The sequence below is a fragment of the Neovison vison genome, chromosome 3 (genome assembly GCF_020171115.1).
Source record: "Neovison vison isolate M4711 chromosome 3, ASM_NN_V1, whole genome shotgun sequence".
Classification (NCBI taxonomy): Eukaryota; Metazoa; Chordata; class Mammalia; order Carnivora; family Mustelidae; genus Neogale; species Neogale vison.
In genome coordinates this window covers 170,844,605-170,858,120 of record NC_058093.1, presented here as the reverse complement: position 1 = coordinate 170,858,120, position 13,516 = coordinate 170,844,605, and the positions used below count along the sequence as shown (strand labels likewise).

Below are 13,516 nucleotides of genomic sequence, written 5' to 3'. Positions count from 1 at the left end.
TCCATTCTTCCGTTGAAGGACATTTGAGGTCTCTCCACAGAGAGCTATTGTTGATAATGCTGTTATAAATACTGGGGTGCATGTTTCTCTTTGAATCTGTATTTTTGTATCCTTTGGGTAAATACCTAATAGTGCATGAGAAGATGCTCAACATCACTGGGCATCAGGGAAATACAAATCAAAACCACAATGAGATACCACCTCACACCAGTCAGAATGGTTCAAATTAACAAGTCAGGAAAGACAGATGTTGATGAGGATGGAGAAAAAGTGGAACCCTCCTACACTGTTGGTGGGAATGCAAGCTGGTGCAACCACTCTGGGAAACAGTGTGGAAGTTCCTCAAAAAATAGAGCTATCCTATGACCCAGCAATTAGACTCACTCCTTTGGGTTAAGGAATCATCCTTCCAGAAAGCTGTGAATAAAATGAGTTTGGTTGTGTTTTTGTTTTTTTTTAAAGATTCTATTTATTTGACACACAGAGAGAGATTACAAGTAGGCAGAGAGAAGGGGGGGAAGCAGGCTCCCCGCTGAGCAGAGAGTCCAATGTGGGGCTCGATCCCAGGACCCCGAGACCATGACCTGAGCTGAAGGCAGAGGCTTAACCCAACGAGCCACCCAGGTGCCTAAAATGAGTTTTTATTTCAAATGAGGAAGAGTAAACATATTAGTATCTGTTCATAGAAGCAAAATGTCTGATTGAGATAGCAGACCAAGAGAGACAGAGGATGAGCTCTGAGGGGAATGGAGGTAGCAGGACAAGTCACACACTTTCCAAGGAGGAAAGGGTGCTGGGGAGGCTGAGAGTACGGGGTACTTACTATCTTGGGGGCAGAATGTGTGTGGCACTGAGAGGTGGCCCTTAGGACACTGAAAGTCAGGAAAAAGTTATAGGGGTGACTGAGAAAAGGTGACTTCAAGGAAAAGAGGAAACGTGGTCATCACTGCGATCAGAGGGTGAGGCCCCAATGAAAACCAGAGCTCCTATGCCATTGTGGCCCAGTGTGGCCCTGCTGCCCAGAAGACCCATGTATGACTGGTGTGACAAGTTCACAGATGCCTGACCTCCTATCAGTCTGGGTCCCAGCAAGGAGCAGAGGGCGTAGTCACACTGGGATAGATGGAAGAAAGTTCAGTGATTTTTAAAGCTGTGCCCCGGGCATAGGACACTACGAGAACAATGTTGGACTGGGAGCTAGCGGCAACGGGGCTCCCTTGCCAGCCTAGCCTGAAGGCACAGGGTGGTGGGGGAGGGCAGTGATTCCCAGGACAGAACTAGAACACTGCTGCCAGACAGAGCAGGACCACCAGGTTCCCCGACATCCCTGTCCTCCCGCCCTCCGATTCCTACCAGCGCTCCCACCGGCCACCCCAACTGGAGGCCAGAGGGAAGCAAGTCCACTAGGCCCTCCCTTTCAGGCTCTGGGACACAGAGCCAGCTGAAGAAGGGTCTGGGTGGGTCTGGAGGTGCAGACCCAAGACACTGCACACTGATGCCCCCAGTGGGCAAAATGGAGCCAACCCGGATATCTCAGGGTGCAGCTGATCACACTTACCAAACCTGTGCAATACAAGTTGGAAATGCCACATCCTGTTTTTGGGAAAACTATAAGGCTCCCTTGAAAACATTTTTATCCCTAAAATACAAATACTTGTTCTCTCTCTCTCTCTCTCAGTCTTCCTGATCCCTCAAGATGCATCATCCTGCTGAGTACAGAGGAATCCCTGCTTCTCTCTGGGGAGGGAACATCATTCCCAGATGATGCCTGCCAGTGGGCAGTAATATCCATCTTTATACCCTTACTCGCCAGTGAGTGTACTGATGTTTGCAATGATAATGAAAGGTAAGAGGCTGGGAGGCAGCTTCCGTTCTCAGTTCTCTTCTCCTTGTAGAAAAACCCAACTTACACATTCATGGCAGTCCTCTTCTGCTCTGAATTATCTCCACTTCCCATGGAAGCCGTTGGTTTGAATTCTGTGACTAAAAACGCTTTTCTTCTTGGACCTTGCCAATTCTAATTCCCAGTGAAGTGCCTCTTTCCTTACTGTGGTTGCTTTCCGTTTTAGGCATGTAATGGTTTCCCTAATATGTCTTTAAATTTTTAAAATATGTATTTATTTGAGAGAGGAGAGAATGCGTATGCGTGTAAAGTGTGTGAGTCACGGGGAGAGGCAGAGGGAAAGAATCCCAAGCAGACTCTCCACTGAGCGCAGAGCCTGACTCGGGGTTCAATCTTATACCCCGAAATCACGACCTGAGCAGAAATCAAGAGTTGGACCCTTAACCAACGGAGTCACCCAGTGCCCCCTTGCCCCCAATATGTTTTTACATTCACCAGGGTACCCTGGACTTTATAAAGGATAAAGCAAGCATAGAGAGCGAGTAGGTAAGCACCATAAAGGGCAATGTATTCGGGAGCTGCTCTCATGCCGGCAGGGGAAATGGTGTGCCCTTGGCATGCATATACCGCAGGAATCCATCCGTACACTGTCCCTGCAGTCCACATCCACTCGACCGCTGTTCAGCAACAGCCTAAGCAGGGCCAGGTTGCCTCTCCTTGCTGCCCAGAAGGCGGCGTTGGCAAGTGGAGTTTCCTTCTGCAGAAGCAAAATGAGACAGGATCTTAAACTTGACATCCGTTAATGTGCTTCTACGCAAAGATATGCCATTCAAAAAGCAGAATTTCCAGATGTGTCGTAGCATGGAAAAGACAGCTCCTCCCGTGACGAAGGACTGTAACATACTTGGCTATGGAACACATTCTATTTTGTACCAGATACGGGAGTGCTGTTACAAAGAGCAGCATTGTTGATAATATAGCACTATTAATACCTCATTTCCCACCAGTGCTCTCACTTTCCTGCCTCTGTGTCTTTGTTCACAGTTTCCTTTTTGCTTGAGAGGAGTTTTCCCCCATCTTTCAAGACTAAGGCTCTGCTTAAATGCTATTTCCTCCCTGAAATGTTCCTAAATCCTTCTTCCCCTTTAAGCGGAGAGAAATCTCTCCCAATTCTGACCTCCCCAAACCACACTTTTTCTAAGCCCTCAGCTTTCTATCTGAGTCCAGCTTTCTGGGTCAAGGCCTCCCCTGCGCCCTTCACCTAATTTTCTTTGCTGGAAACTTGCCAGAGGATTCAGTGAAGAATTAGGAACTCTGGGCAGAAAACACTGTTACGTGTCCTCATACAGATCTTTCTTTCCACTGCTGCCTTATTTTAAAGTTGCAAAGTTAATGTTGGAACCATCCTATGGAAGGAATAGAGCTGGCAAACAGCTCTTCAAAAACCAGAGTGGCAGAGTTGACTGAAGTACAGCTGCCTTTCCTAAAACACAGCAGTTTGGGTCTATAGGGAAGAGTCCACGCCAGGGGAGGGTGGGGGGTAGAGGGGAGGCTCTGGAACCAGACACCTCTGGGTTTCAACCCTAGCCCTGGGCAAGTGACTTGGCCTTGGTGAGTCTTACACCACCTGCCTTGAAGTTTTAGGTAAGGATTAAATGATGTAGGTTAATTGGTGAATACAGTATCCAACACATCATAAATGCTTACAGGTACTAGCTTTTTCCCCTCTGTCTACTTTTCTTTAGAACGTTAGAATCAGTAGGCAAAATTAAATTGAGTATTGGTACTATGAAGAATTTTTCTGGCTTCAGGAAATTTTCTAGCATTCAAATTGTTTAATAAAAGCATGTTTTGGATGGGCTTAAAACACCCATCTCACCCCAACCCCTTTTATGTGCTATTATCTGATAAAGTAGTAAAGTATATACTGATAAAGTAGTAAATTTAGTATCTTACTCACCTATGCTAAGTTAAAAAGAAAACACAACAATGTCACCCACAACAAGGAGCCATCTGATAATAAAATTTTTTTTTCTTTTTTAATTTCTAAGTAATGTTCACACCCAGTGCAGGGCTCAAACTCACAACCTTGAGATCAAGAGTCTCATCTACTCACTGAGCCAGCCAGGCGCCTGTCCACAGAGCCATCTAAAGTGAGAGCATTGTGAGAGCACCATGAAGCGGGTATTTGTTGGTATGAGGATTTCTCTTCTGCAGCCCTTCAGCTCACCCACAATTTACTGCTCTCGTGTGTGCTTGGAGGAGAGCGTGGACAAGTAGGGAGTGCTAAGCACGTTGCAAACATACTTTGAATAGTTTCCTGGCTCAGGTAGGAGGAAAACAAAAATCCCTTCAAATTCCAGATGAACAATGTGCTTTCCCTAAAAGCATAAATGTTATGGTCCTAGTTTTCAGGCCAAATTGCAATGGTGACCTTCACACCCAAGGCCGGGTCCCCTGTACCAGGCTGGGTCCCCCATTACAGCTGTCGGTGATTGGCTGAAGTGATGGCCAGCCAGGTCTGACTTGTATCAGAAATCACGAAACAGGGGTGCCTGGGTGGCTCAGTGAGTTAAAGCCTCTGCCTTCGGCTCGGGTCATGACCCCAGGGTCCTGGGATTGAGCCCCACATCGGGTTCCCTGATCAGCTGGAGGTCTGCTTCTCCCTCTGCCTGCTGCTCCCCCTACTTGTGCATGCACTCTCTCTCTCTTTCTCACTATCAAATAAATAAATAAAGTCTTTAAAAAGGAAAAAACAAACAAACAAAAAAAACAAAAAAAAGAAAGAAAGAAAGAAAGAAAAAAAAGAAATCACGAAACAATGCCCTTTCCATAGGGAGATTGCACAAGGCCAAAATGAAGCCTGGAGGGTAAATGAGGAAGAGAACTTAATTCGTACCAGGAGCAGCTCTGCTGGCTTTTCCTGAAACAGGAAGACTTGAGAGTAATAAATTGTAAATCATTTTTAGTGATTTTGTTGTTTCTCTTTAACCTCAAATTATTTTCAAAAACCTCTGGAAACCACAAGCTTCTATTGTCATAATAATTTCTCTGGCCTTTAGGATAGCCTCAGGGCTTTCTCTCCTGTCAGAGCTAGATTCCTTGGTTTTAGAAACTGAGCTTTGTGAAAAGCCAGACAGATTTCATTCTCCTTCAAGTGTCTGATATACTGGGAGGTGGAGGCAAGGAGAGTTGATTTGGGCTAAGAAAGAGCTGAGTTCGAGTCCTGAGCCTGCTACTTCCTAGCTCTGTGACCCGGGGCATGTTATTTAACTTCTCTCTGTCCCACTAAAATGGGACTAATAATGCCAGGAGTAGTGCCTCTGCCATGTGCTGTTGGAGAGTTAAAGGAAAGAATACATGTCAATTCAGTTTGATGACGAACACTCAAGAAATGCTAGCTATAAACGCACAGTCCTCACAGCTCTTTGAAATTCATTTGCTTGGTCACTGGCCTGTATTAGGGACAGTGGTACTGACCAGGGTTTAGGACAAGGGGTATGAGTCAACCTTGATCTCTGCTCTAATGGCTTTACAGCCCAGTAGGGAAGCAAGTCGTGCCAAAAGGCAGCAGATGTAATCCCAGGTACTAGAGCAGGAATGCGGGTTACTTGTGAGAGCAGAGAATGGCTGAGCCTTTATGAAGGAGGTAGCCAGGAATGGCTTCAAAGAGAAGGAATTCTCGAAAACAGTCTCCAAAGATGAACAGGGAGCTGGGTAAAGAGCATCCCAGGCAGACAAGGCAGTGAATCAAAGACATGGAGGCTCACCCCAGTGTGCTGGGAACTGTCCTTAGCTCAGAACAGCTGGACTGAAGGATGGGAGTGGAGAGAGGTCAAGGGACTGATAGCAGCAGGGCCGGATCCTGAAGGATCCTCTGTGCCGTGCTATGGGGTTTGCCTGGGCACTGGGGAGCCAAGGCAGAGCTCTAAGGCGAGGAGATACTATTGGTTTTGTGTTTTAGGAAGATCCCTATGGCAGCCTCAGGGAGAATGGACTGATGCCTGGAGCCGGACTAAGGTTGGTGTCTATGGGGTTAGGGAACTAGTGTATAGACAGGGCAGGAGAAAATGAGGGCCCAAGCTCAAGCAACAATAGTGGGGTGGGAGAATGAGAGAGACTAGAGAAATTTTAAGGAACCAAACTGAACAGTTTTGGTCTGCGACCGAATATGCAGGAGAAGGTGGCAGGAGGCCCCTGGACTGACCCCTGGGGTTCTGGTTTGAGTGCCTGGTTGAGATGGTGCCATTCCCAAGAGTGGGAAATGCTGTAAGAAGGGCAGGCTTTGGGGGAAAATGATGAGATCAGCTGTGAACCTGCTTTCAGTGCCTAAGGGGCCTTGTGGGGAAATGACTACCATAAACATGGCTAAGCTCTCCTACCACGCTGCTAAGGCGGACACAGTTAGTGGAGGGCAGGTATCTTGCACTAAGACTTACTAAGTGCTTATGTGTACCACTTGGTACGTGCTCTGCACATACTACCTCATTGAACCCCCACCAGAGCTCGGTGAGGTGGGCACTGTCGCTTGCCACTGCTCAGGTGAACTAAGGGAAAGACGACAGGCAGGCTTCGGACCTAGGCCGTCTGGTGCTCGGGGCTGCCCTTTTAGCTATCCCACTGGCCGGCCTCTGGAGGAATTCTGTAGAAAGCAAGGAATAAGGCAGCACTGACCCCGATGGCCTCCTTCCCTGTCTCATTCCAAGTCCCCTGACCTCCCTTCTCTTTGGGGTCGATGCACATCACCTTGGCTCGATAATTTCCAAATCTCCTCTGGCCTGAAACGCATATCATCGTAAGTACTGGCGAGTGAAACAGGGGCAAGCCCTTTAGCCTTTGAAGGGGATGATGCACATGGAAATGCTTTACTATTTAACCTCTTTCTTGGTTTTTCTGATCTCTACAATGAGGCCGGTGAGCCTCGCTCAGGCAGGCTTGTAGGTCTCGACATCAGGAGGACAGCAGCTCCAACCAACACTGACATCTTGCTCTGTACTGGGTGTCCTTCCACTGCTCTGATGCATTAATTCCCAGAACAGCCGCATGACATCGGTGTTTTTTTTTATTCTTTCCGTTCTTTTTTTAAAAGATTTTATGTATTTATTTATTTGAGAGAGACATCAAGAGCACAAGCAGGGGAATGGTTAGAGGGAGAGGGAGAAGCAGGCTCCCCGCTGAGCAGGGAGCCCAACATGGGGCTTGATCCCAGGACCCTGGTTTCATGACCCGAGCTAAAGGCAGACATTTAACCAACTGAGCCATCCATGTACACACATAATCCCATTCTTAAGATGAGGTAATGAGGGGCGCCTGGGTGGCTCAGTGGGTTAAGCCTCTGCCTTCAGCTCAGGTCATGATCCCAGGGTCCTGGGATTGAGTCCTGCATCGGGCTCTCTGCTCAGCGGGGAGCCTGCTTCCCCCGCTCTCTCTCTCTGCCTGCCTCTCTGCCTACTTGTGATCTCTCTCTGTCAAATAAATAAGTAAAATCTTTAAAAAAAAAAAAAAAGATGAGGTAGTGAGGCACAGTAACAAATCACTCAAGGTCATAGAGTTAAGAAGTAATAGAAACGGCATTCAAACTCAACTCCAAGTCGAGTCTGAGGTTTTATATCTTATACCCTGGGAGAAAAACTAAGTGTAAACTTCCACATATGCCATATTTTCTTCTCCTTTTCTCCCCTTTACTGCCAGGATTTTGGCTCATGCTCTGTTCATTATTACACTACCAGCAATTAGTCACAGGAAGGATGGGAAGAAGGAACACAGAAGGGAAATTGTTACTTGTACAGAACTGGAATTCTGTTTAAAAGCTAAGAGGGGGTAGAGATTTTAAACCATCAGTTTAAAAAAGGGTTTAGAATACTGTGGGTTTCGATTGTTAATTCCACCAAGAGAACATTAGTAATGAATTTCTTCGATGTTAGCAGCCACATTAAGTAAGGATAGAATGCAGGACTGAGAAGCCATGAGCAAAAGGACACTTGTGCGATGTCACTGTCTATTCTTTTTACGATTTTAAAATTAATTTGAGAGAGTGAGAGCAGGGGTAGGAGCAGAGGGAGAAGGACAAGCAGACTCTATGCTGAGTGAAGAGCCTGATATGGGGCTTGATCTTAGGACCCTGAGACCATGACCTGAGCCGAAACTAAAAGTCAGATGCTTAATGGCCCAAGCCACCCAGGCACCCTGTCACTGGCTATTTTAACACATTGTCCCCTTCATGCTAAGTACTCGAAATTTTCAGAATGCTTGATAAACATTACAGAAGCCTAAATCCTCTGTTGTATTGTTACACTTCTAACGATGATGGGAAACTGGAGAGAAAAAGTACGTGATTTGCGCCAAGCATTCTACCTTAGAGGTCAGTAGCATTTCCAAACTCAGAACTCGAGACCATGTGGAAGGTCTAAGACATGTATGTCAAGAATAGGCTTATCTATAGAGATAGAAAGTAGAGTAGCAGTTATCTATAGCTGGGATGTTTGGAGTGGGGGATAGAGAGTGATTGCTAATGGGCATGTGATTTATTTGGGAGGGGATGATTAAAATATCCTAAAATTGTGCTGATGGTTGCACAACTCTGAATATACTGAAAACCACTGAAATGAACACTTTCCATGGGTGAGTTATATGGTATGTTTCAATAAAATTTATTTTCCTGTAGTTCAAGTAATTTTAGCTGACTGGTAAACTGAAGCCAATTATGAGATGATTTATGCACTTTCAGAACAAGGATGGAAAATACAAGTCCCCCTACTTTTAGCCCAGCCATGAGCAGCTTCTAACACCAAGGTGAAACATGGTATTGAGACACTCTGTCCTCTCCGGGAAGACGTGCTCAAGAAAGATGCAGGCATTGTTTTATCTCTAGCGATGTTTCCTCTGTGGTGGTGACCTCCTTCACCCCCGTGAAGAGTCTCCTTCCTCATTGTGTTAGGTTTTTGGCAACCTCAGGCCTGAAGAGTAAGTCCTGATACAGTCGTTTACAGAGCCACAAGTTGGTAGACTCAAATCTGTGACCTTTATTCCACAAAAAGGCTCAGACCTGCACTCTGAGTTTGCTTTTACTTTAAAAATAATTCCAAACGTGTCTGTTTTCCCAACCAGAACAGAGGAGAACTTGCCAATTTTGAAAGAGGAAGTTTACTGGAGGAAGACGGCGATTGCTGATAGCTTAATGGAGCAAGGAGGAGCTGCAAAAGGGTCTGCGTGGCTCAGAAGCAAAGAGCTCTACGCGCGGTGACTCTAAGTTATCCATACGAGGCTAACTTGTGACTAGTGATGCCCTGTTGGTCCTCCCACAGACTCGGCCAACCGCTTTGGAGACCCAGGGACGAGGGCCTATGAGACTTTCAGAGTCCTGTGAAAATAAAGTTAATCTATGGCTCTAAAATCAACGTGAATGAATAAAAGAGTTAGAAAATGTACCATCTTTGTCAACTCTATTCACTGCTAAATTCGGTATTCATAAAATATTAATGGCACACGAAAATAATTTGTAGGTCTGATTTTCTCTCTGCACAAGAATGATCATATATGGACACTGCAGAAAAATCATGGGCCAATATAAATTAAATGTTACTCATGGCTAAATTGCTTTAATAGCAATATAATAAACACCCTTCCAAAAATGTACAATAAGAAGTCTATCAGCTTGGGCAGAGGGCACATTTTAATATGCTTGATGGTATGCCTGCTAGGGCTAGTGCAGGCTCTGTCAATGGGCGTGCAACTCTGCTTCCCTTGCCCTCAGGCCTTCCCTGTGTGCTGTGTGGAAGTCCACTTCGTGGAAAATCAACTCCGTGTCCTTAACCTAACACAGTGTCTCCTCTGTCTCCCTGCTCTAAGCTCCAGGTGCCTCCCAGCTGTTGAGGACTAAGCCTTCTCCCACACCAGCCCCAGAGTGGAAAATGCCCTTAGGCTCTCCTCACTTGTTTTGGAGATGCCGCCCTTCCGGTTAAGCATACAAACCTCTGCTCCTTCAGGAGGACTCAGGCCATCCCACCTGCTTCTCCTGTGCCTCACCTCACCTAGTAGCTGTCACGTCCTGGTCATTCTCCCTTCATCACGGCAAACTCTGGCATTTTCCTTCCTACCCACCCCAATTCTGATCTCATCCTGGCCTTCACTTTACAAAACATGGATAAGGTTTGCTCAACCTCACCTCCTTTCCTCTAACCCCAACGGAAGAGAGTTTCCTCTCCACCTGTCTGGGGGAACCCCTATAACGAATGAAGCCATGCTCTCACACTCTGCCTCGCCCCCCTCCTGCATGCTTCCTCACTCAGCTCAGCCATCACCTCCATTGAGCCTCCCTATCATCATTTCAAATACTTATTTATTGAGATTCTGATTTACATACTACAAAATTCACCCTTTTAAAGCATATAATTTGGTGGTTTTTAGTGTGTTCCTAAGGTTGCATTACCATCATGATTCCAGAACATTTTCATCACCTCCTACCTATTAACAATCTCTCTCCATCCTCTGATTCTTCCCTAGCCCCAGGGGACCAAGAATCTGCTTTCTGTCTCTATGGATTTGCTTATTCTGATCATTTCATATAAGTGGCATCATATAATATGTGGCCTTTTGGGTCTGGCTTCTTTTACTCAACATAATGGTATCCAGGTTCACCCACATTATAGCATGTGTCACAGCTTCCTTCTTTTTTATGGTGAATGATATTCTATTGTGTGGATACACCATGGTATAAACTGAAGATTTGTGTCCCTCCTTGCCCCCAAACTCATATGTTGAAGCCCTAGTTTCCAATGTGACAGTATTTGGAGGTGAGTCCTTTAGGGAGGTAATTAGGTTAGATGAGATCAAGAGGGTACTGCCCCCATGACGGAATCAGTGTTCTTCCAAGAAAAGGAACAGACACCAGAGATTTCTTTCTCAATAGGAGGATCCAGTGAGAATGTGGCTGTTACCAAGCCAGGAAGAGATCTCTCACCAGACAGCAAATCTCCAGCACCTTGATCTTGGACTTTCCAGCCTTCAAAACTGTGAGAAATTAAATGCCTGCTGTTCAGGTGCCTGGTTGGCTCAGTCATGAAGTGTCTGCCTTCAGGTCAGGTCATGATCCCGGGGTCCTGGGATCGAGCCCCACATTGGGTTCTCTGCTTGTGTTCCTGCTCTCGCTGTCTCTCTCTCTCTCTCTGTCAAATAAATAAATAAAATCTTAAAAAAAAAAAAAAAGCCTGATGTTTAAGCTACCCACTCTATAGTATTTTGTTATGGCAGCTCAAGCTAATACATACATTTTGTTTATTATCAATGATAAACAAAATGATGGGCATTTGGGTTGCTTCTACTTTTTGGAAATTATGAATAGCAAAATGAATATTTGTGTACAAGTTTTTGTGTAAACATGCATTTTCATTTCTTTTGGGTATATATGCAGGAGGGGAATTGCTGGGTCATATGGTAACTCTACGTTTAACTTTTGGAAGAACAACCAGACTGTTTCCTAAGACGACTGCGTTACTTTATACCCCTACCATGGAGATATGAAGACTTGACTTCCTCTACATTCTTGCCAAGACCTGACACTGTTTTGTTGATTATAGTCATCCTAGTGGGTGTGGAGTGATGTCTAATTATGGTTTTGATGTGCATTTCCCTAATGACTAAAGGCATTGAGCGTCTTTTCAGGTGCTTATTGGCCATTTGTATATTTTCTTGGAAGAAATGTCTGTTCATCTCCTTTGCCCGTTTTTTTTTTGAAGATTTTATTTATTTATTTGACAGAGATCACAAGCAGGCAGAGAGGCAGGCAGAGAGAGAGAGAGGGAGGAAGCAGGCTCCCCGCAGAGCAGACAGCCTGATGCTGGGGCTCAGATCCCAGGACCCTGAGATCAGGACCTGAGCCGAAGGCAGAGGCTTTAACCCACTGGGCCACCCAGGCGCCCCTCCTTTGCCCATTTTTAAATTGGGTTATTCTTTTTATTGTTGAGATATTTGTCATCATTTAAAGATGGTCACGTCTCTACCATTTTAAAGCAAACAAACCCTTGGCTAACTCCAAATCCCTACTGTGGCCACTGTTTCTTGCAGAATTTTTTGAAACAGCTCTAGACCCTGGTGGTTCCTACCCACTCTCTTTTGAAGCTATTGCAATCAAGCTCCTGAAGCCAGCATTTCACTAAAACTGCTCAGAACAAGGTTACCAGTGGCTGTTTGTTACTAAACACAATGGACACTTTTTAATTCCCAGCTTGATTTCTCTGTAGTATTTATCACTGAGTTCCTCCCCAACTTTACCAAAGGATTAGAGATCCTTGGCTTACATATCAGCACACGCTTCTGATTGTTCTCATACATTGCTGGCCGCTCTTCAGTTTTCTAAATGGGCTTCTCTTATTCTGCCCATTCTCAAAGTCTGATCTTCAAGATTTTGTCTTCAGTGCTCTGCTTTCCACTTTTACATGGTCTCACGGGGCAATCACATTCATTCTCACGGGTTTAATTACCACCTAACACTACTCACTCCTATATCTCATCTCTACCTCCTGCCTAGACTATACTCCAGGGTTGACTATACTCCGGGGTTCCCAGTTTGTAGATCTGCCTAATCGACATCTCTTTCTGGACTTCCGTCCATCCTTAAACTTTACATGTCCCAAACCAAACGTTTTATCTTAACCTCTCTAGTGTTCCCTAACTTAAGGAAAAACATCAATTACAAATTTCATGGATTAAAAATTTTTTAAGTCACTCACACTTGTTTATTTCCTTCCATTCCAGACACCTGTTCCCTAGTCCCTACCATTTAACAAGACGACCCCAGCTCTGCCTCCCTTCTTCAAACTGTGGCCAGAGATCTTTCTAACATGCAAATCTCAACATATCAGTCCTCTTTATAGGAGTTACTGTAGGAGATGGAAGCCAGACACATTAGGGTTTCAATGTTAAAACCATTCATTTACTGGCTGCAGGACCGTGATGAGTTACTTAACTTTTCCATGTTTTAGTGTTCTTGCTTTAAGGAAAAAAAAAAAAAAGGCGAGACACACACGAAAGTACCATTTCACGGATCTTCCTGAGGATTCAGAAGGTGCGCCCAGATGCCCTTGGCTCAGAGTCAGGCACATTTTAAGTGCTCAACACATTTTAATTATTTTTATTAGGACCTCTCAATAGAGGCAAATCAAGTACCGTTACTTTCATCCTGAAATGTGAGGATTAAATGGAATGACCTGGAACTCTTAAGACTCCTTTGGACACTGAAGCCAGGTAATCAGCGGCAGCTCCATTCTGCTGGGCACTCAGCTTCAGCGTCCAAAAAGTGCTCTGGAGAGGAGGCGACAGGGGTGCCGCTGGCATTCAGAAAGGAGGACCCAGAATTAGGATTGGTGCCGCAGCCCGGGTCTCTCCCCGGGGCGCGGCCACGGGACTCCGCTGACCTCGGGCTTCCTCCCCGCCCCCGCCCGTTACCCCGGCGACAGTCCCCGCCGCCCCTTCGCTCTGCGGCCGCAAGTACCGAAAGCCTTTCAAGCAAAGCCCACACCGCCAAACCACCAACCACAGGAGCCACACCAGCCCGGTGCCTTCCCTGCGTCCCCCGCCAGCATCCAGGGCGGCGCTCACTCCATCCTGCGGGCCCCGCGGCGCCAGCCACCCCGGGAGCTCCCCAGGTGCGGGCCCGCCGCCGGAGGTCTTCCGCCC

General features: G+C 46.0%; 1 protein-coding gene across 3 annotated transcripts in view; it reads right to left on the bottom strand.

Moving 5' to 3' along the window:
- ANKRD29 (ankyrin repeat domain 29) overlaps window positions 1-13,516 on the bottom strand; it is a 56,648-nt gene that overhangs the window by 42,775 nt on the left and 357 nt on the right. For 2 of the 3 annotated variants that reach the window (XM_044243270.1, XM_044243272.1), the window contains exon 2: window positions 2,490-2,600. In XM_044243270.1, the coding sequence (XP_044099205.1) occupies window positions 2,490-2,600 (111 nt within the window). Of the gene's footprint in view, window positions 1-2,470; window positions 2,601-13,516 lie in introns of all 3 variants that reach the window. The other variant, XM_044243271.1, reaches the window with a different exon arrangement.